This window comes from Mercenaria mercenaria, chromosome 15, assembly GCF_021730395.1.
Source record: "Mercenaria mercenaria strain notata chromosome 15, MADL_Memer_1, whole genome shotgun sequence".
Taxonomy (NCBI): domain Eukaryota; kingdom Metazoa; phylum Mollusca; class Bivalvia; order Venerida; family Veneridae; genus Mercenaria; species Mercenaria mercenaria.
In genome coordinates, this window is record NC_069375.1 from 16,082,509 (window position 1) to 16,105,133 (window position 22,625).

At 35.9% G+C, this 22,625-nt stretch overlaps 1 protein-coding gene and 1 non-coding gene across 3 annotated transcripts in view; both read left to right on the forward strand.

Moving 5' to 3' along the window:
* Positions 1 to 313: 313 nt before the first annotated feature.
* Trnay-gua (transfer RNA tyrosine (anticodon GUA)) lies at positions 314 to 399 on the forward strand. The gene is given in 2 exon segments: positions 314 to 350; positions 364 to 399. It is a non-coding gene; the product is annotated as a tRNA-Tyr (tRNA).
* A 5,019-nt stretch (positions 400 to 5,418) lies between these two features.
* The window catches only part of LOC123545972 (ras-related protein Rab-14), a 31,102-nt gene continuing 13,895 nt past the window's right edge, over positions 5,419 to 22,625 (forward strand). The window contains exons 1-2 of one of the 2 annotated variants that reach the window (XM_045332171.2): positions 5,419 to 5,505; positions 21,046 to 21,181. In XM_045332171.2, the coding sequence (XP_045188106.1) occupies positions 21,076 to 21,181 (106 nt within the window). In that variant the 5' untranslated portion in view covers positions 5,419 to 5,505; positions 21,046 to 21,075. Of the gene's footprint in view, positions 5,618 to 21,045; positions 21,182 to 22,625 lie in introns of both variants that reach the window. The other variant, XM_045332163.2, reaches the window with a different exon arrangement.

Here is a 22,625-nt window from a genome sequence, read left to right on the forward strand (position 1 = left end):
TAGCTGGCATAGAGTGCAACACGTTTATCTAATTAATTACAATTCACAATGTAATTGTGATTTAATTAATTACATTGCTAAATTTCATGTAGATCTAATGGTAATTGTAATTTAAGTGAGCATTTCACAATGTAATTGTAATTTAATTAATAACATTTTAAAGTAATTGACCCCAGGTCTGGTCCTTAAAAGTAAACAAAAAGGGGCTCTACTCGTGAAGTGTTATAAACTGCAGTATGATTGAGTAGCTTCCCTTATAAATATTAAAATGCACATGAGAATATGTATAATTTTTGCAATAGAATAATCAGTTCCCGTGATAGCTCAGTTGGTAGAGCGGAGGACTGTAGCGGTTTGTCTGTCATCCTTAGGTCGCTGGTTCGAATCCGGCTCGCGGGAGTTCTTTTTTTTTTCTTTAATACAATCTCCCGGGATTTTTTTTTTATTACAGTATTTTTGCCCGAATTTTTATTGAAAACGTTAAATTTAAAAGCTTGCAAAATCACTAAAGTTCTATGTTTAATGGTCTCGGCGGTTGTACTGATTTCTTTTTTTAATTAATATTTAGAAATTATTTTCAAGGACGACACGTAAGCCCGCAGTGCGGTATTCGTTGTTTTTCATATTCCTGCAAATCTAAGTACCTTCCCAAAGTACATCGGAAAACGATGCGAAAAATAAAAAAGGGTAAATTGTGCCATGTCTCAGAAAGAAAACCGCATTATTTTTAGTACTTTCTCAGGGGGAAAAAATAATATTACTACTTCCATGATGTCACTGAAATATTCTTGTAACATGTTTATGCCATAAATGAGAAAAAATTGATATAAGACAATTCGTGACCGAACTGATCGGTAAGGTAAGTGACTGCAAAATGCAGTAACAGGAGAAGTTTCTTAGAACTGTGCTAATTATCATCCATTTTAGGGGAGTTTACCGTTATTCACTCAATTAATCTGTTAAGTTTCCAGGCTAAACAGCAATTTGTAACTTACAAGTTGCCCTTCTATAATCATTCATGAAAACTTTATCCTGCTTAATCCCTGATGGCAGGATCTCGTTCACACTGGAGTCAAAATTCGCCAAGTGGGTGTATGTACAGGAAGGGGTACCCCTCCTTGTAAGGGGAGTCAGAGAGCCCATCCCTGGAAATTTGTAGGCATGAAAATTCTGAGTTTGCTTAATTGACACAGGAAGAGATCGAGACATAATTAACGACTTCACGCAAATATCATTCTGGTAGAAATCCGATGCTGTTAAATATCTTGGGTAGGTACAGAAGGGGTTATCTGTAATTGTGTAAAGAGATCTCCCCCTGGGAAGTGTTTAGATATAAGTATTAAACTGTGGCCTCTATGACTGGCGCATTGTTTTTGTCTAAACTTTGATGACTATAGACCACAGCCCAGCTGACTTGGGGTTCATGGCCCTCGGACCCCTTTCCGCCCTGGATCTGGGCATGATAACGTAGAAATCAGACTGAAAGACACATTTCTTGCATTATGGTTAACTTCTATTTTTGGTATTTTTCGATTGGCCATAGAACTTGAAAATTACATGATAAGATTGTTTATAGTCTATCTGACCATAAGTGTGGTATTACAAAGTGGAGCTTTGTTAATTAAAAATCTGAAAAATGATTCAGAGCTAGAAACTATATGTCTGTATCTCTTACTTGAACAACATGTGGGCTCCTTGAGCAGAAAGTAGTAAGCAACGGTTGACTATATAAGCCAAGCTCAACCACTACAGTATTAGAGGGAAGAAACTAACATGGATCCTGGTCTTTTGACAGGCGGAACACAGCGTGTTATTGTTGATGGGGCAACATCGAGTCGGCACCCGTTATCAACGGCATCCCTGGGAAGTGTCCTCGATGCCTTTTATGTGAGCTATCCAATTTATATAAGGGGATATTTTGTACTCTTTGTAAAATTCTTGGGAGAGAGATTTTTTCCTCTTTGTAAAATTCGAAAGGAGAGGGATTTTTTCCTCTTTGTAAAATTCCTGAGGAGAGAAATTCTGTCCGTAATCTAGTCATCTAGATTACGGACATCTTATCATGTAATTTTCACCCACTCTTCCATATCCGTTCCTCTAGATCAAACTACTCGTCGTGTAATTTAGTCAAGTGTTACTGAAACGACGTACAAGGCAGATGTACACGCCATGTACCCGGATAATCCTAACTCTGTTCAGCGACCTTAACTCAGTACCAACATGGCTGACGGAAAGACGATGTATGTAGTTAATTTCCTTGTCTTTTTTCATGTTTTTATGTGAGTATGCAATGTTAGCGTAAAACTTTTGATAGTCATAATATCCTGTATTGATAAAATGCCTTGTGTACTAAATATTCCAATCGAAGTGTCACATTATGTGGCCGGAATTCATTAAAATGTACTCAAAAAAGTCTTCAAAATGAACATGTTTTATGTTTCTAACTGTTTTAAAGTACCAGAAATTGCAGTAAGACCTTACTTATTAAATGTATTAGTTCCATAAATATCTTTTTGACAATGTTTAACAGTATCAAAGTTTGAAATTGATTTTATAGCTTAAAAAATGTATTGATTATGAGGTGGGTTTAAATTTGAGGATAATTCCTAACTGGTACAGGAAACAGTGCTGGATAAATATGAACTTAGAATGGATAAACACCTAACCAAACGAAAACGGCTGTTCGTCTGTGCTTTTTTATGGACTGCTGATGATCGAAGTTCTTTGATCTACCCACCCCTGCAGGGATGTGGTATTCCTATGTCCAACTTATCCGACTCTTGTTTTTTTGCCGGCGGACAAGTGCATTTTTCATTCTGTGTGTCCGTGGACAAGCATACTTTTTCAGGTATAAAATAAAAAAACATAAAATATCATTTAGAGTGTGTGTTGCTTCAAGTGTATGGAGGTGATAAAGATAATGGGTTCTTTGACTTGGTCTCGTGCACACTGTAACTCGGTAACTATGATAAAATATCAGAGAAGATTTAGATACAAGAAGATTTATTTAACGTCGGAAAAGTATAAACATATAACCCTAGCTTAAAGCTATTTTCCGACAAACACATGTAAATAAGCTCAAAATAAGTAAAACAGCTGTGATAAAATGCAAATATGTTAAAGCACATTAAAGCAAATAAAGCATCTGGCTCTAAGTAGATAAGTAACAAATCACAAATCATACATGTTACAGCGCATTAAAACAAAATAGCACATATGTACTAGCAAATAAAATGGAAACGGTAATTTACCACATACAGATTTAGCACATTTAAAGCAACATAAAAAATTATCTGACACTACACAAAAATAAGAAGAGTCACATTGTACAACATGCATTAAAAAAAACATAAAAGAAGAATTCATATACATGCTAAAGGGAACATAAGAACTACTTAAAGTAGCCGAAGAACAATGTTTGCATCATCAGCATATAGCATTCTGTAACTAAAACTAAAAAAGGAAAACAAGGGTTACACACAGAGAACTAAAAGGACATTTAAAGACATCAGAAACGTAAACAACTTAAAAAAAAAGCATTATGACAAGTTTGTAAGTAGAATTCTAACTGCTGAGACAATAAATCACTGTCAAAAGAAATATTTGACCCAGTAGTCAGCCAAATTAAAATCAAAAGCACACAGAGATCGCAAGTATGACTAAAACAAGTCGGAACGTTTTAAGAGTCTTTCTCTGAATTCATCTGGCTTTGCAGAATTGCGTGGGCAGTGTTTCGGGCATGACCTCAAAAGATCCCGAACACTGCTTACGCGATTTCAGACTTTTATAAACGTTAAAAGGCAAATATTTCAACAGCTTATTTTTTACCACAGTTACTGTGATATGCTTTTCTTTTCATTGTCCTAAATAAAGAACTCGATCTCTAGTCTATTTGCGCTTTCATGAAGGTTTAATATTACAAATCAGAGCAAATGAAATTTGACAATGGACAAGTAGATTTTTAAGTGTCCGCGGACAAGTGAAAAATGTAAGGTTACCCACACCCCTGTCCCGTCAATCCATGCATCACCCCTACCACACAACACATAAACACTTTTCTTCCCTATTTACCGTCTGAAAAATATCATATTTAATAATTAATCATAAATCTAATCCCATTTAAACAATATCAAAAATATTCCATTAGCACCTCTTTAAAAATCTCTTACACTATACGATATACAAGATTTGAAACAAACACAATTCTTCTGAAACAGTGTGTGTGTGTGTGGGGGGGGGGGGGGGGGGGAGGGTTGGGTACTACAGAACTTCGAACATCGGTGGTATTAAATAATTTCTTATGTAAATATAATAATTTTGACTTTTATACTGAGTTATTTTTTAGGGTTTATCCAGACTATTCCAAACATTGCTATTTGCATAATATTAAAATTATGAAAATATATTTGACTGTAGTGGGCATACATATAACTATATTATTCAGTTAGGTGTTTATCCGTCACACATTTTCGTGTAAGTTAGGTTTTTATCCATTCCTCATGTAAACTGAGTTCGGTTTTTAACAAATCAAAGTTAGGTTTTTATCCCTTTTCTCGCTGTCAGTACATTTGAACATGTATTGTTTCAGCATGCAGTGGGTTAACAACATAGTGTAAACGGGCCTATAAAGCAGTATATCTTTGCTTTCAAACAACAAAATAGTCGAGGCATCAAAAGCATAGAAGTATTTTTAAAGATTTTTTGTAAAAGTTTTCATTGAAAAAGTTGCCTTGTTCGTCGTTTTTCCACCTGAAATCACAAGGGTTGATATATTTAACATGATACATTTTGAAATAAATATACACTTGATCAATGTGTATAGATTTAACAACAGAAACATTCCTTTATACATCGTAATTACACAGAAAACAAAGTCGTATCGGCTTTACATCCGCCATGTTGGCACTGAGTTAGGGTCGCTGAACAGAGTTAAGATTATCCGGGTACATGGCGTGATGTAGAATATGCTGAATCACCTTTAAAATCCTGGCGGACAATCAGCATCGCTTTCTGGCACAAAGGTTTTGTAAAACTCAACTAATTGTGGGTTTTATATAGCAGCATATAAAGGGCCCAGATGCATGTTGGCGTCTTGGATTTAAATAAGACATTTGATGTGGTCCACCAGGGTTAGCACATTATGACATCCGGGATAATACTCATGGATATCACATATTTTATTTGTAATAAAAGGGTTAAGGTCTAAAATAATAATTTTAAATAACTTAGCATTTTTACTTTCCTGACAATTTTTCCATTTATATCACAGAATATGGTCGAAATGACCAAGGAGTTGGAGCTGAAATGTCTCTAACTGGGGTCGAAATTTGTTGTTAGTAGCAGCGTCAGGCCTAAATTTTAAGAAATTGTTATACATACTGATTTCTTTTTGCGACACCGTTTAATTACCTCCCTTTGCAGCGCCCCAATGACGTCATTTGACAGCCATATTGGTGGTTGACCTGGCCATAGTGAACTAATCGAAAGTTTTATCAATTTTAAAAGGTAAATACATCGATCTTCGACTGTTTGATCACATTTAGGAAGTCAGATATAGCTCGAATTCCATCAAGGAATCTGTCAGTCGCTATTTGCTTTCGTGTTTATTTCAAATTCGGTAAGTAACCACTGTGTTTACACGGAAGTCTGAGAAATTTTCGTTCAAAAATTTATGCGTCATGTGAGGAATTAAGTGCTGGAAGGGAAAGTGTCATCTGTAATGAGACTCTAAAATTAAAGTTATATTGTTAGCAAATGTAATTCACCATTAATTGCACCAGTCTTTAAAAATCTCAGTGTTGTTAGACATTTTGGCTTGCCCAAAGAGCTATAAAAATAAATAGATTGGCAACTTGAAAGGCATATAGAGCAATTCTCGCCAACATCCCGTGACAACTGAATGAGATCTCGTTGTAAGCGTCAGTTGATCACGATTGATCAAGTCGGCAAACGCTTTTAAATAAGGTTAATTTCGTATCGATTGTTTACAATGATAATGGTGCTTTTTTTTATGTTATTAGTATTTTCTACACGGGGAAGGAATGAATTTATGATTGGAAGTGTAAGAAATCAACAGTTTTCGTTTGAAAAAAGGACTCTATTTGGTTTATTACGCACCGGGCGTACCGCCAATTTTATATTTCAGTAAGCGTCTGTTGATTTGATCACGATTGATCAAGTCGGCAAACGCTTTGAAATAAGATAACGCTCTAACACGGGATTATCCCCAGTTGCAATTCTGTGTATTTTTAGTTCTTTGGCTTGCCTGTTTAGGTTGTGCATTTGCCATAACTTTCAGGGGTCACACTGGGAATTATTTTCTCCGAGCCACTGCTTTTTCTGAAAATAAAATTATGAGGCAAACAACGGCGAAGCGCATGGCACTGACGTTCTTGTAGGACTACATTATATGTACCAAAATACTCATACTACTCAAGGAATTAATGTAGTTATTACATATTTCTTAGTAACCCTTTAAAAAGCTATTTAGAAAATCAATTTGTGTTAATTTCTAAAGTTATCATTTTTATAAACATCTGCCATTTAATAAAAAAAATCTGAAAATCACATTTAAAATAAAGATGTCAAAAAAAAAAAAAAAATTTTTAAAAAAAAACAGTGTCTTATTTTGCACATTGCCTATAAGTGGATGGGGTTCGATGCCTTCGCATGTTTTATTCTCGAAAAATACTTCAAAATAAGAGCTCCGTTTGCAACAGTTGTCATATTTTTCTTAAATGTAGACTTTTTATTGGCTTTTTATTAAGATTGCACTAAAAAATCTCGTCAGAAATATCCGAAAATCACGGTCGCGAAAACGGGTGACAAATTCGGAAAACGTAAGTTAGAACTAAATATTTGATAAAATACCTATGTTTTATTGCTTTTCTATCATCATAACTTACAATTTCTGCTTGTCTAAAGCATTATTATTTGTTTTTGCCCAAACTAACCCTCGGCAATTTGTCTAACGGCCGACTGCTCATAATATCGTATCAAGTGCACAAAATGATTATTTGTTATTCAATAATATAATTATCGCCAATTAACTGCCTGATCAAATAAAAAAATTGCAAATTAGCTCCCTCCCTTTCAATAACGGATGTTGTGTCTACACAGATTATCGATTTTTCACACCTTTTGGTTAGTAAAATTGGCAATATTTGTAGTTTTGCAGACAGACATAGCTTCGGGACATTTTCGCCAATTATAAAATTTCGGAGCCACATTTAATTTTTTGTCGCAAATGGCTCAAGTGGCGATCGACAGCGTGACCCCTGACTTTGCATTTATGGTAGGAATGTGCAGTATTACAGAATAATTGATACACTACTGGTTGGCGACCCAGATTTGGACATTTTTACAGACCTTTCAGCTGTCAAATTGTCATTTTTAATTCAAGATCCATGAAATGTACCTGAATCAAGTTCAGATCTTCGGTGTCACAAAACACAAATTTGTTTGTATAAAGAAGCAGTGGCTAGAGAACCAGAATCGGTTCCCTAGACAGTGAACTTTTTCATCCGGAACCGGTTCTCTAACCAAAATATTGTGCTTAGGCTAGAGATCCAGAATTTTATTTCTATGCATAATGCTGCCAAAATCCACTTTGTTTCTTGGTAAATGTCAGACTCATACATATTGTTATCTTAATTAATTTTAACGTGTCCTTGCATTTATCTGCATTTACTGTCCGCCATATTGGAATGATAAAACTAGTATGAATAAATGCGTGAAAACTCACTTTCCCGTTTTTAAATGTTATTTGCTTTCAACATGTACTATGTTAAAATTATTTAAATATAAAATAATATTGATTTGAATTTGTGTCATAACATGTTTATAGATGTACAAACTAATTTAATTGCCCCCGCCCGCTTAGCTCAGTAGGGAGAGTGTTGGTCTACGGATCGCGGGGTCTCAAGTTCGATCCCCGGGCGGGCCGTATGTTCGTCGTGAATGTTTGATAAAAGACATTGTGTCTGAAATCATTTGTCCCCCACCTCTGATAATTCATGTGGGGAAGTTGGCAGTTACTTGCGGAGAACAGGTTTGTACTGGTACAGAATCAAGGAACACTGGTTAGGTTAACTGCCCGCCGTGACATAACTGAAATACTGTTGAAAAAGGGCGTTAAACCCAAAACAAAGGAAACAAAAAAACAAATTTAATTGCCATTAAAACCTTATGCAGATTCTTTGATCAGTTTCAGGGGTTCCATTTGACCCGGGTCCGGACCCGGGAGATTTTCAAAAGACGCTCAAAGGACCCGGCATGATACTTGCCTGTGCGTCCTTCGGGACCCGGAGGCATTTTCCTTTGATAATCCTTTCTCTTATCATTCATTTCCTTCAGTAAAACTATTTCCACGATAGACACGTGTATTCCAAAATAAACACTCGCGGTCATGCCCTCCTGCCTTTGATCTTCTGCTAAATCCCGCCCTTTCTCCTGTAGACATGCCTCGCTGGTTTTTTTATCAGCAAGTTACGTCACGGCGAGTGCACATAGGTAACAAGAATCAATGAAGTGTTGAAATTAATTGATAAAACGTATTGATCCTGTGGACAGTCAAAAAAGGCGCCAATTATTAAATTATCGTAAGCAGCTGATTACCGAGCATGTGAAAAGTGCCCTGCAAGATTTTTTCATGCAAACCTTAAATTAGACCATTGCTTAGTGATCATACCGTAATTTCAACAAGAAACTTCACAAATTTTGATGAATTTTGAAAGCAAAAATAAGATTAGAATGTCCGTTCACGAGTCTAATTACACCCGATGTCATATGCATATTTCGTTTCGTTTCGTCAAAATTCCTTGAAAAAAAACTGACTTTCAATGCAGTTTTTAATGATAAGTAGCATAATTATTTGAGGAACTATCTCTGATTCAGCTTAGTTTGCCAAGTAAACTGAGCAAAAACTACTTTCCGGTGACATTCCAAAAGTGTACCAGTATCCGGATAGTACATTTTGGATACATTTTTATAGAGTGTTATAGCACTGTTCTGTTATTAAAAATTAAATGAAACATAGAAGAAAAACCTAATCAAAATAACATGAATTTTGATACATATTAGTTTACAATATATGACCTGAAACTGACATTTTTATTATGCTGTAACATGATCTTGGGTTTATTGTTTTCTTAGGTAAAGATCTACGTATTACCTGGAACAATTGATACGTATTAGACCTTCCTGGTATTACTAAAAAAAATATAGTCAATTATATGGACGTGTTGGGACAGGATTCCTGTATTTTGGAAAAGGACCCTTCAAAATTTGGGCCCAAGGGTCCTGGGACTCTTGGGTTTTCAGGTCTAGTGGAACCCCTGAGTTTGTAACACCTCTGCATTTCACGTTCAAAGATATGTGATCAATACTAATTAACAGAAATTACTTAATTTGTTTTAAATGTTCCTTTTATTGTTTTATACCTTTTAATTTTACATTTCAAATTTATTTCGGCTTGCTCCAATGCTATTTCCGCAGTCATTCTTACTAGTTTATTTATCATTCCAATATGGCGGACAGTATGCGGTGAGTACACTTTTGGAGACACGGTAAACACAGATAAATGAAAGGGCATTGCTTGCTGAAAATTGCAATGTTAGATTTATTAAGATAATTACATGCATAATACTTACCAAAAGAAACAAAGTGAATTTCGGCAGCTTTATGCATAGAAGTAAAATTCTGGTTCCCTAATCTATGCATGGTACTTTGGCTAGAGAATCGGTTCCGGACGAATAAGTTTGCTGTCCAGGGAACCGATTCCGGTTCTCTAGCCACTGCCTATAAAGAAATAAACTGAACATGTTACTGAGGCCCGAAACAGGGTACGTAAATTTAACGTTTTTAGCTTGTTGCAGGACCCAGAAATCGGACAGTAGGAAAACGCTAATTATCATCACTTTTGTCAAGCAGAGTCACTTTTAGGTCGGCGTTAGTGATAAAAAGACATGCTTTCCTTGTTATACCCCAACAAAACGAACTTTGGGGGGGTATATAGGAGTGAGGTTGTCGGTCTGTTGGTTTTTGTGGTTTCCGGATGATAACTCATGAAAGGCTTGACCGATTTGAATAATTTTAGTTACACAGGTGTAACATCAGAAAATACATGTCAAGTTCGAATTTGGGGTCAATAGGTCAAAGGTCAAGGTCACAGTGACCCTGAACAGTTAAACAGTTTCCGGATGATAACTTGAGAACGCTTGGGCCTATGATCATATATTTTGGTACACAGGTGTAACATCATTATTACAGGTCAACTTCTGCTTTGGGGTCTGTAGGTCAAAGGTCAAGGTCACAGTGACTCGGAACAATTAAATGGTTTCCTGATGATAACTTGAGAACACTTGGGCCTAGGACCATAATTTTTGGTACACAGATGTAACATCATGAAATACAGGTCAAGTTCGACTTTGAGGTCTGTAGGTCAAAGGTCAAGGTCACAGTGACTCGGAACAGTTAAACGATTTCCAGATGATAACTTGAGAACGCTTGGGTCTAGGATCTTGAATTTTTGTACACTGGTGTAACATGTTTAAATACAGGTCATGTTTGACTTTGAGGTTAGTAGGTCAAAGGTCAAGGTCACAATAACACGAAATAGTTAAACAGTTTCCGGATGATAACCTGAGAACGTTTGGGCCTAGGATCATGAAAATTGGTAGCGAGGTTGGTTATGACCAGCAGATGACCCCTAATGATTTTGAGATCAGCAGGTCACAGGTCAAGGTCACAGTGACCCGGAACATTTAAACGGTTTTCGGACAATAATTTCACAATGCTTGGGACTAGGATCACGAAATGTAATAGGGAGGTTGGTCATGACCAGCAGATGACCCATAATTATTTTTGGTTCCAAAGGTCATTTAAACCTTTTCTGGACAATAACTTGAGAACGCTTGGGCCGAGGATCATGAAACTTCTTAGGGAGGTTAATCATGACCAGCAGATGACCTCTATTGATTTTGAGGTCAGTAGGTCAAAGGTCAAGCAAGTGCAGACATTGGCTTAGTTCTGTGACAAGGCCATATTGTGGGGGTATAATTCGTCACTCCTGTGACAACTCTAGTTTACATTCAACTATTAATGTTTGATATAAGTCTGTCGAGACTTTAAAACGTTCAGCTGGCCTATATACGACACAAAATATTAAGTAAAAAGAAATGGTTTAAACACATTTAACATGTGTTATTGACGAGATAACCTTCAAGTTGATACTTGTTATAAAACACGCAATTTTCATGTTTGCATTTAGCAGATTGTAGATAAGTACCCCATGAATAATGTTGGGGCCTCAAAACAAGTATGTGCATCAGGGCTAGACACTAACTTTTTTCCAGTGGTGGTCCGAAGGACCAGCAGCTTTTGCAAACTGATGGTCCGACAGAATTTCAGGTGGTCCTACCTAGATGTGGATGTTTTTTTTTTTAAGTTAACGCAACCAGTAACATATGAGACCCCCTCTTGAAGACTTCCTTCATGGAGTACTTTTTACAAACACTGCAAAACATGTGATTTTTATATCATTATTTTGATAAACATCTGCCATTTAATTATTAAAAATAATTTTGAAAATCAAATTTAAAATAAAGTAGATCTATGTCAATAAAGATGATTTTTTCAGCAATTCATATTTTAAGTGGGTGGGGTTTGGTGCCTCTTCTCGAAAAATGCTTCAAAATAAGAGCTTTTTTTTTTGCAACAGTTGTCATTTTTTCTTAAATACAGACTTTTTATTGACTTTTCATTAAGATTGCACTAGAAAATCTCGTTAAAAATGTCCGAAAATCACGGCCATGAAAACGGGTGACAAATATGGAAAACAAAAGTAACATTAAATTCTTGATAAAATACGTGTTATAAATTTCTTTCTTTTTCTTTATACCTATTGAATACTTATAATTTCTGCTTAATAAAAGCATTTTTATTTGTTTTTGCCCAAACAAAGCCTCGGTAATGATAATAAATTTAATAAAATGCTATAGATCGTAACTGCCGATCGGCTTATATAAACGTGTCAAGCACATAAAATAAATGAAATTCGTTATCCAATTTGTTGTTCAGTAATAATCGGCAAGACAACAATACAGCAGAAGCTGTATACTGCTTATTAACAAGTTGTACAAACACGATAATAGGCTGCTTTTTGCATTGTCAGAGGATGTGACAGTCACTGCAAAAGAAGAACTTGTCAAAGCTTTTGCAGCATTTATAGAATCATCAGGCAGATTTTATTAAATGACATTGAAACAACTTCCCTCTAATTTAATACAATATTTTCATATTAATAAAGAAGCAAAAGTGAAAAAGCACATTGTGTAAGCAACCTGTGATGACAACGATAATGCACATAGTGGTCAACGCTACAACAAAAGCGGAAACGATCTACACACACACACACACATTGTTTATCAATTAACTTTTAACTTTTTGATCAATAAACACTTGATAATGACGGGCACTAAATACAAACCGCGAGATGACAACGTGTCAGTCGGCGCGTGGCGTAATTGACATATGTCAGTAGCTAATTAATATACGACGCTCCGCCTACTGCCATACTTCCGCTTATGGCGGCAAACAATATTTAAATTCACTGGGATTTTGATTGGCATAGGGGCAGAACTTTCGAACTCGAAACGAATCAAAGAAAATTTCCGCGGGTCACGCCGACGCATGGGGCATTTTCTGTGCGGGTCAGATATGAGTTTTTCTCGATTTTCGCGGGTCAAAATCTGGAACCTCGGCTCTACCGAACGCTGGATACTGTACTGATACCTCAATAGTTCGTAAGCAGATAGATAAGTTATCGTGTTCCGTTCCCGGCTTTTAGTACCAGCGTTACATCCGGGCATTCCAAATTTCAAGAAAATATACACGGGGAAAACCAAATTCTATTTTTAAACTGCAGTACCGTGAACAATTCAATGTTTATTAATTTATTTTAAAAATGACTTGCTTGTAATTTTCGGTGGTCCATCGGACCACACAGGTTCGAGAAGTTAGTGGTCCTCCCTGAAAAGCACTGGTCTCGGACCAGCGGACCAGCGTTAGTGTCGAGCCCTGCGCATGCGCACTGAAAGCACATGCAGCTTCCCTCCAGCAAGAGCTGTCACAACATTTTGTGAACAAATGTAAATATTCCAATTTTGTAAGTTTAATTTACCGATTTGCAATTGTTTCAGCGGATGTTGCACATAAAGCAGGTGTCTGTGTACTTGACAACAAATAATAAAAAATAACGCCAAAATAAGTCTTTATGCGACTGTCCGATTTTCTGGGTCGCCAACCAGTAGTATACTATGATTTGTTGGTAAAAAGACACATGCCTCAGTACAACATTTATCCCAATCCTGTGTGCACAGGGTTCTTGCCAGGCTATTATCATCTGTTGGACATAATTGGGGTTTCCGCTGCAATTTGCCAAATATGCCAGTGGCGAAAAAAATAAAAAAAGTGGCGGAAAAATATTTTGCCGTAAATGTATTATTTTTAGCTCATCTGATTTTTTGAAAAAAAATGATGAGTTATTGTCATCACTTGAGCGGTTGTCGGCGTCGGCGTCGGCGTCTGCGTCGGCGTTGCTTGGTTAAGTTTTATGTTTAGGTCAGCTTTTCTCCTAAACTATCGAAGCTATTGCTTTGAAACTTGGAATACTTGTTCACCATCATAAGCTGACCCTGTATAGCAAGAAAGATAACTCCATCTTGCATTTTGCAAGATTTATGGCCCCTTTTGTACTTAGAAAATATCAGATTTCTTGGTTAAGTTTTATGTTTAGGTCAACTTTTCTCCTAAACTATCAAAGCTATTGCTTTGAAACTTGGAATACTTGTTCACCATCATAAGCAGACCCTGTACATCAAGAAACATAACTCCATCTTGCTTTTTGCAAGAATTATTGCCCCTTTTGGACTTAGAAAATCAGTTTTCTTGGTTAAATTTTATGTTTAGGTCAACTTTTATCCTAAACTATCAAAGCTATTGGTTTAAAACTTGCAACAGTTTTTCACCATCATAAGTGGACCCTGTACAGCAAGAAACATAACTCCATCCTGCTTTTTGCAAGAATGATGGCCCCTTTTGGACTTAGAAAATATCAGATTTCTTGGTTAAGTTTTATGTTTAGGTCAACTTTTTCTCTTAAACCATCAAAACTATTGCTTTAAAACTTGCAACTGTTGTTCACCATCATAAGCTGACCCTGTAAAGCAAGCAACATAACTCCATCCTGCTTTTGGCAATAATTATTGCCCCTTTTGGACTTAGAAAAATCATTTTCTTGGTTGAATATTATGTTTAAGTCAACTTTTCTCATAAACTATCAAAGCTATTGCTTTAAAACTTGCAACAGTTTTTCACCATCATAAGTGGACACTGTACATCAAGAAACATAACTCTATCCTGCTTTTTGCAAGAATGATGGCCCTTTTTAAACTTAGAAAATCATGGGTAGGACAATATTTCTATTATACAAAAAAAATCAGATGAGCGTCAGCACCCGCAAGGCGGTGCTCTTGTTTTAATGTGTATTTCTTTGTCTAAAGTACTCTATCTAGCCTAAAAATCAGTATTTTCAAGGGCCGTTTCCGTTCATAATACACAATACACAGTGTGTCACCAACCGAGGGATTAGCGATTCAACATCCATTACATAACGCTGCCACGTGTCTCTCGGTCTCTGACTTTAATTTAAACATGCGATAAAGCAATGTAGATTGATTTTGGCAAATTCCAATGAAAACTGCGATAAACAAGCAGAAATCAATGGTAAAAATTAACTCGGGTCATAGAAAATACGTTATAAATTTTAACTCCGATTAATTTTGGTCATTCAGAGAAGACCTACCTATGCAGATGTATTTTTAGCTCACCTGTCACAAAGTGACAAGGTGAGCTTTTGTGATCGTGCGGTGTCCGTCGTCCGTCCGTGCGTCCGTCCGTAAACTTTTGATTGTGACCACTCTAGAGGTCACATTTTTCATGGGATCTTTATGAAAATTGGTCAGAATGTTCATCTTGATGATATCTAGGTCAAGTTCGAAACTGGGTCACGTGCCATCAAAAACTAGGTCAGTAGGTCTAAAAATAGAAAATCCTTGTGACCTCTCTAGAGGCCATATATTTCACAAGATCTTCATGAAAATTGGTCAGAATGTTCACCTTGATGATATCTAGGTCAAGTTTGAAACTGGGTCACGTTCCGTCAAAAACTAGGTCAGTAGGTCTAAAAATAGAAAAACCTTGTGACCTCTCTAGAGGCCATATATTTCACAAGATCTTCATGAAAATTGGTCAGAATGTTCACCTTGATGATATCTAGGTCAAGTTCGAAAGTGGGTCACGTGCCGTCAAAAACTAGGTCAGTAGGTCAAATATTAGAAAAACCTTGTGACCTCTCTAAAGGCCATATTTTTCATTGGATCTGTATGAAAGTTGGTCTGAATGTTCATCTTGATGATATCTAGGTCAAGTTCGAAACTGGGTCACCTGCGGTCAAAAACTAGGTCAGTAGGGCTAAAAATAGAAAAACCTTGTGACCACTCTAGAGGCCATATATTTCATGAGATCTTCATGAAAATTGGTCAGAATGTTCATCTTGATGATATCTAGGTCAAGTTCGAAACTGGGTCACGTGCCATCAAAAACTAGGTCAGTAGGTCAAATAATAGAAACACCTTGTGACCTCTCTAGAGGCCATATTTTTCATGGGATCTGTATGAAAGTTGGTCAGAATGTTCACCTTGATGATATCTAGGTCAAGTTCGAAAGTGGGTCACGTGCCGTCAAAAACTAGGTCAGTAGGTCAAATAATAGAAAGACCTTATGACCTCTCTAAAGGCCATATTTTTCATGGGATCTTTATGAAAAATGGTCTGAATGTTCATCTTGATGATATCTAGGTCAAGTTCGAAACAGGGTCATGTGCGGTCAAAAACTAGGTCAGTAGGTCTAAAAATAGAAAAACCTTGTGACCTCTCTAGAGGCCATACTTGTGAATGGATCTCCCTAAAAATTGGTCAGAATGTTCATCTTGATGATATCTAGGTCAAGTTTGAAACTGGGTCATGTGCCATAAAAAACTAGGTCAGTAGGTCAAATAATAGAAAAACCTTGTGACCTCTCTAGAGGCCATACTTTTCATGGGATCTGTATGAAAGTTGGTCTGAATGTTCATCTTTATGATATGTAGGTCAAGTTCGAAACTGGGTCATGTGCTATCAAAAACTAGGTCAGTAGGTCTAAAATTATTAAAATCTTTTGACCTCTCTAGAGGCCATATTTTTCAGTGGATCTTCATGAAAATTGATCTGAATATTCACCTTGATGATATCTAGGTCAGTATCAAAACTGGGTCACGTGCGGTCAAAAACTAGGCCAGTAGGTATAAAAAAGGAAAAACCTTGTGACCTCTCTAGAGGCCATATTTTTCATGAGATCTTCATGAAAATTAGTGAGAATGTTCACCTTGATGATATCTATATAAAGTTCAAAACAGGGTCACGTACCTTCAAACTAGGTCAATAGGTCAAATAATAGAAAAACCTTGTGACCTCTCTAGAGACCATATTTTTCAATGGATCTTCATGAAAATTAGTCAGAATTTTTATCTTGATAATATCTAGGTCAAGTTCAAAACTGGGTCACATGAGCTCAAAAACTAGGTCACTATGTCAAATAATAGAAAAAAGGACGTCATACTCAAAACTGGGTCATGTGGGAAGAGGTGAGCGATTCAGGACCATCATGGTCCTCTTGTTTAATTTTTGCTGAGAAGTGCCCTGCTATTTTGGCAAAGGAATAATAATAATATTTTCTCAAAATTTAGACCAAGAAACACACCAGAGGCCACCATTCCATACCTGTATTTTATAATTTTTCCCTGACCCCTCACTCATAAAAAGGGTACTAACCCCTTCTTTACCTCAATATTTTGGACCTAAAAATGTACCAGAGGCCACCCATTTCATGCCTGTATTTCAAAATTTCCCAGGGGACAAAGGTCACCAAGGTGTTATGCTTAGGTTATTTTTAGCTCACCTGTCACAAAGTGACAAGGTGAGCTTTAGTGATCATGCGGTGTCCGTCGTCCGTCAGTGCGTACGTGCGTCCGTAAACTTTTGCTTGTGACCACTCTAGAGGTCACATTTTTCATGGGATCTTTATGAAAGTTGGTCAGAATGTTCATCTTTATGATATCTAGGTCAAGTTCGAAACTGGGTCACGTGCCTTCAAAAACTAGGTCAGTAGGTCTAGAAATAGAAAAACCTTGTGACCTCTCTAGAGGCCATATATTTCATAAGATCTTCATGAAAATTGGTTAGAATGTTCACCTTGATGATATCTTGGTCAAGTTTGAAACTCGGTCACGTAGGTTCAAAAACTAGGTCATTAGGTCTAAAAATAGAAAAACCTTGTGACCTCTCTAGAGGCCATATTTCTCAATGGATCTTCATGAAAATTGGCCAGAATGTTCACCTTGATGATATCTAGGTCAAGTTCGAAACTTGGTCACGTGGGATTAAAAACTAGGTCAGTAGATCTAAAAATAGAAAAAACCTTGTGACCTCTCTAGAGGCCATATTTTTCATGAGATCTAAATGAATATTGGTCAGAATGTTCACCTTGATGATATCTAGGTCAAGTTCGAAACTGGGTCATGTGGGGTCAAAAACTAGGTCAGTAGATCTAAAAATAGAAAAACCTTGTGACCTCTCTAGAGGCCATATTTCTCAATGGATCTTCATGAAAATTGGTCAGAATGTTCACCTTGATGATATCTAGGTCAAGTTCGAAACTGGGTCATGTGCAGTCAAAAACTAGGTCAGTAGGTCTAAAAATAGGAAAACCTTGTGACCTCTCTAGAGGCGATATTTTTCAATGGATCTACATGAAAATTGGTCAGAGTGTTTACCTTGAAGATATCTAGGTCAAGTTTGAAACTGGGTCACATGGGGTTAAAAACTAGGTCAGTAGATCTAAAAATAGAAAAACCTTGTGACCTCTCTAGAGGCCATATTTTTCATGAGATCTTCATGAATATTGGTCAGAATGTTCACCTTGATGATATCTAAGTCAAGTTCGAAACTGGGTCACGTGGGGTCAAAAACTAGGTCAGTAGGTCTGAAAATAGAAAAAACCTTGTGACCTCTCTAGAGGCCATATTTCTCAACGGATCTTCATGAAAATTGGTGAGAATGTTCAGCTTGATGATATCTAGGTCAGATTCGTAACTGGGTCATGTGCGGTCAAAAACTAGGTCAGTAGGTCGAAAAATAGATAAACCTTGTGACCTCTCTAGAGGCCATATTTTTCACGAGATCTTCATGAAAATTGGTGAGAATGTTCACCTTGATGATATCTAGGTCAACTTTAAAAGTGGGTCACGTGCCTTCAAAAACTAGGTCATTAGGTCAAATAATAGAAAAACCTTGTGACCTCTCTAGAGGCCATATTTTTCAATGGATCTTCATGAAAATTGGTCAGAATTTTTTATCTTGATGATATCTAGGTCACATGTGCTCAAAAACTAGGTCACTATGTCAAATAATAGAAATAACGACGTCATACTCAGTTCAACACTGGGTCATGTGGGGATAGGTGAGCGATTCAGGACCATCATGGTCCTCTTGTTAAGGGTAAAGTTTTTCGGCAACCTTTGTTTTACTGTCATATCTTTGTTACTATTGCTTATTTTTGACTGTAACTTTATATAAATTTTGTCCAGCATACAAACAAAGTATGTGCAGGGGCTGGGCCCATTATACCCAAGGTCAAGGTCACCAAGTTGTTATACTGTGAAATCATTAATGTTCGTGGGGGACTAATTTTCGTGGATTTCGTGGTTGAACCAATCCACGAAATTTAATCCCAACGAACACGTAAAATTCTCATTCATTTTATGTTCAAAAATTGAAATCCACGAATTCATATCCCCACAAAATTGCAGTTTTGACCTTTACCACGAAATTTAATGCCCACGAAATTAAATGATTTCACAGTACTTGGAATTATTTTCTGTTAAATTTTTTCGAAAGCTTCGTTTATAGATATATCTTTGGTACTTTAAAAGATAATGACTTGAAATTAAAACTATTTCTTTATAATGATCATCTGCATGTGTGGTTACAATCCCCATAACTCTAATTGTATTTTTGACAGAATTATGCCCCTTTCATACTTAGTTAGTTTTTTGGCCGATATTACTTTAGTGCAATATAAGATAATGACTTGAAACTTGAAATGTATCTTTAGTATCATCATCTGCATGTGTGGTAACAATCCCCATAACTCTGATTAGTATTTTTGACCAAATTATGCCCCTTTCATACGCATAAATTCATTTTACTGTCAAATCGCCAAATAGTCTTATGGACAGCTCTTGTTAATTTTGGGGCAGTGAGGTCACAACCATTCCTTGTAGATTTTGTTTACATATTTGTGTAAATAAAGGTGACTTAATGGAAGTCAGAATCAAATTACTAACAATAAATAAGTATTGATTTGATTTGTTATAATAGACTCGTTTTACCTATGCTCGACCAGATTTACAAGTATTTTTCTCGGAACAAATTAAAAACTGACAAGGTTGTGGAAAACGTTTAGTTTCTGAATTGACCTACTTTTATTGGTAAAATTCCACCCAAGCGTTTGGCTGACATTGATCAGGATAAAATATAGCGCGGTTCATACTATAGGGTGTAAAACACTAAATTTTAAAGTGACATTTTCCTATGCTCGACCAGACCGATTTCTTTTTTCAGAGGTATTTATAAAATCAAACAAACAAATATTTTTATAGTCAAAACTTCATATTTTCTAATTCTGTTTTCAGATTTTAAAATCAATAAGTTTCAGACTTTCAAACAAGAGATAGAAACACCTACCTGAAAAGCGGGCAAAAGGAACTTTGGTAAATGGTGTGTCTGCAGTATCCATCAAGTAATTTAACAAGAAATCGAACTGTTTTAACAATCAAACAAACCTAAAAACTTCAAAAAGTCAAATGTCCATAATCATTTTATCCAACTTGTCTTATGGCGCGGTGAATTTTTTTTATCTCAAGCGTCTACATGACGCAACTAATGAAGGCGCCATTTTTGTTTTGACCTTTCGAGAGGTGGGCGTGTTTGTTTACATCTTAAATTTTACTTTCAAGTCGATAGTTTACAGATATAAGCTTATGTCAAATTATCAATAAAGGTTAGAAGACTATAAAATACGTTGTTCCAGTACTCTTCTTAAAGAATTCGGGAAAGACGCATCATTTTCAAGAGGAGATTCACGGTAAGTATTTTCACAGATGCAAAGAAGCTGTCGTCAGTAAACAAACAAGCCCCTTAAAGATCTAGATCAAATATGTATAATGTCATACAAGGATGCTGGGAAGGAAATAAATGAACAAAAACCGTGAGTTCAAAGGTTTATTTCAATAAACATGTACATTTATAAATAGTGGTCGAGCACTTGGCTGGTCGAGCATAGGTAAAATGACTCTATATCAATTACCAGACCTCTAGACTGCCCATATATGGATTGTCTAGAAATCCAGTAACCTGACTTATACAGGTTTATAATATTGCTTAAAATCAGATATTTGGAGTGAGAAGTCATAATTTTTTATAATGTGTCTGTTTTTGTAAGAAGAGTTGCAGATGCATTTCAGTCAGATAGACAGGTTGCATGCAATGTGTGTTAATATGTTGTAATAAACTACTGATTAAGGCAGTGGATCCATAGTGACAAAGGCCAGTTTCTGTTTGTTATACATTCTCTGTCTTTTTTTACTGAAAGGCATGTGATCCTTCAGCCACATTTACCTTATAGGAGAGGAGAATATTAATTGCATGAAAATGGTAGATTGTCATTGCAGGTCTAGGTCTATTACCTTATGTTGTATTGAGACATGGCAGAACATCACTATTGTATCTGTATGTTTCAGAAAAGGACGAGTCGTCACTGATAATTTGGTTGTTTTTAGGCATTGTTCAGTAGAGATAGTGGCTAACTGCAGTGTTGGTTTACTTTCAGGTAGTTGTGTGCAATATTGGCAGCTACAAGATGGCTGCAGGCCCGTATAATTACTCATATATATTTAAATATATTATCATCGGGGATATGGGAGTTGGGAAGTCGTGTTTGTTACATCAGTTCACAGAGAAAAAATGTAAGTACCCCTTTATGCACTTGATTTTAAAGCAAGCTCCAGCTTAATAATTACATACTAGATATCATGATGTTTCATACTGAAATGTAAAAATCAACAAGAAAGACCTACAGAGTAAATTACTTGTCAGTAAATTTAAACAAAAATTTATTAAACTTAAGCAAATTTACATTTTAATTAATTGAACAGACAATCACTTGAAAAACAAAAAAAGCTTTTGGAATGTTTTAGTTCTCTCAAAGCCCATTGCTATTTGCTACCTGAATCATTTGCTACTATTTCATGAAATTGATTTCAACTTTTATATGTGGCTATTTCCTAAGGTAAAATTCTAGTTATATATAATTGTATTATAAATGTCACATATTTGAATTGTGAAAATCAAATGTAACATTGAATGGTCATCATTTTATCAACATGTACTGTTTTGTGTACAGGAGCATGTGTCACTTGTTGTCAAAGTTATCATTGATCTAACATATTAATTTGATTTATTTAAGTTAACATTGACATGAATAATTGATATAAGGTATATATGACCTAGAATTGATGTGTTTACAGGACTTACATATTCTAGAGGATGTTGATCTATAACTGTGTATATGGCTACTGTAAAGCACCAAGTCTTGTGTGTTCTTGTACAAATTATGAATTTAATTTTTTTTTTTTTTTTTTGCAACAATCACCACAAATTGTAGCAAAGACATTGATTTTTATGCTGTCTGTATTTAAGTTTGTCCACAACTTTCTGACATTACAAGGCAGATTTGACAGGAACTTGTAACTTGAGTAAATTACTGTAAAACACCTTTTATGCGCGAGAATTTAATTTTCGCTAATATTCGCGAGGTTAAGTACTCGCGAATTCAAAGTGACCACGAAAAAAAGCTTTACCTGTTCGTGTTTATCCGAAATTCGCTGATGTCCGAAATAGTGTCTGAACGATAAATATTCGCACTTACGAAATTCAGCTATTGTGATTTTGTGTGATTCCACCATGGTTCAACAAGTACGGTTAAATGACTATATTATATACAAAATATACATGTATACAGCAAAGTATAATCTTTATTATTTAATAGTAAACATTTATCCAATTCATGACGTATCGATCAGCACAAGGGAAGAAACTAACGGTGTTACTGTACATGACCGCTCAAACAAAGTTATCTTCCATTACAATACTATAGTACATGTACTAAGTACTAGTAATTCTAAATTAAGCTGTGACGTGAATTCCAGCCTGAATCCAGCCACGCTGTACCATATCAGTGTCATTCTCAATTTTCTGCACGCTTTCATGTACAACTTGAAATTGGCATACATACACGCAATTATTTTTCACGCCTAACGAAACAGTTTCCCTTTTCAAAAGACGAAGATAATTATTATACAAAATGTGCCATTGTTTACCAATTTTACAATGGTTTACACTTTTTTCAAA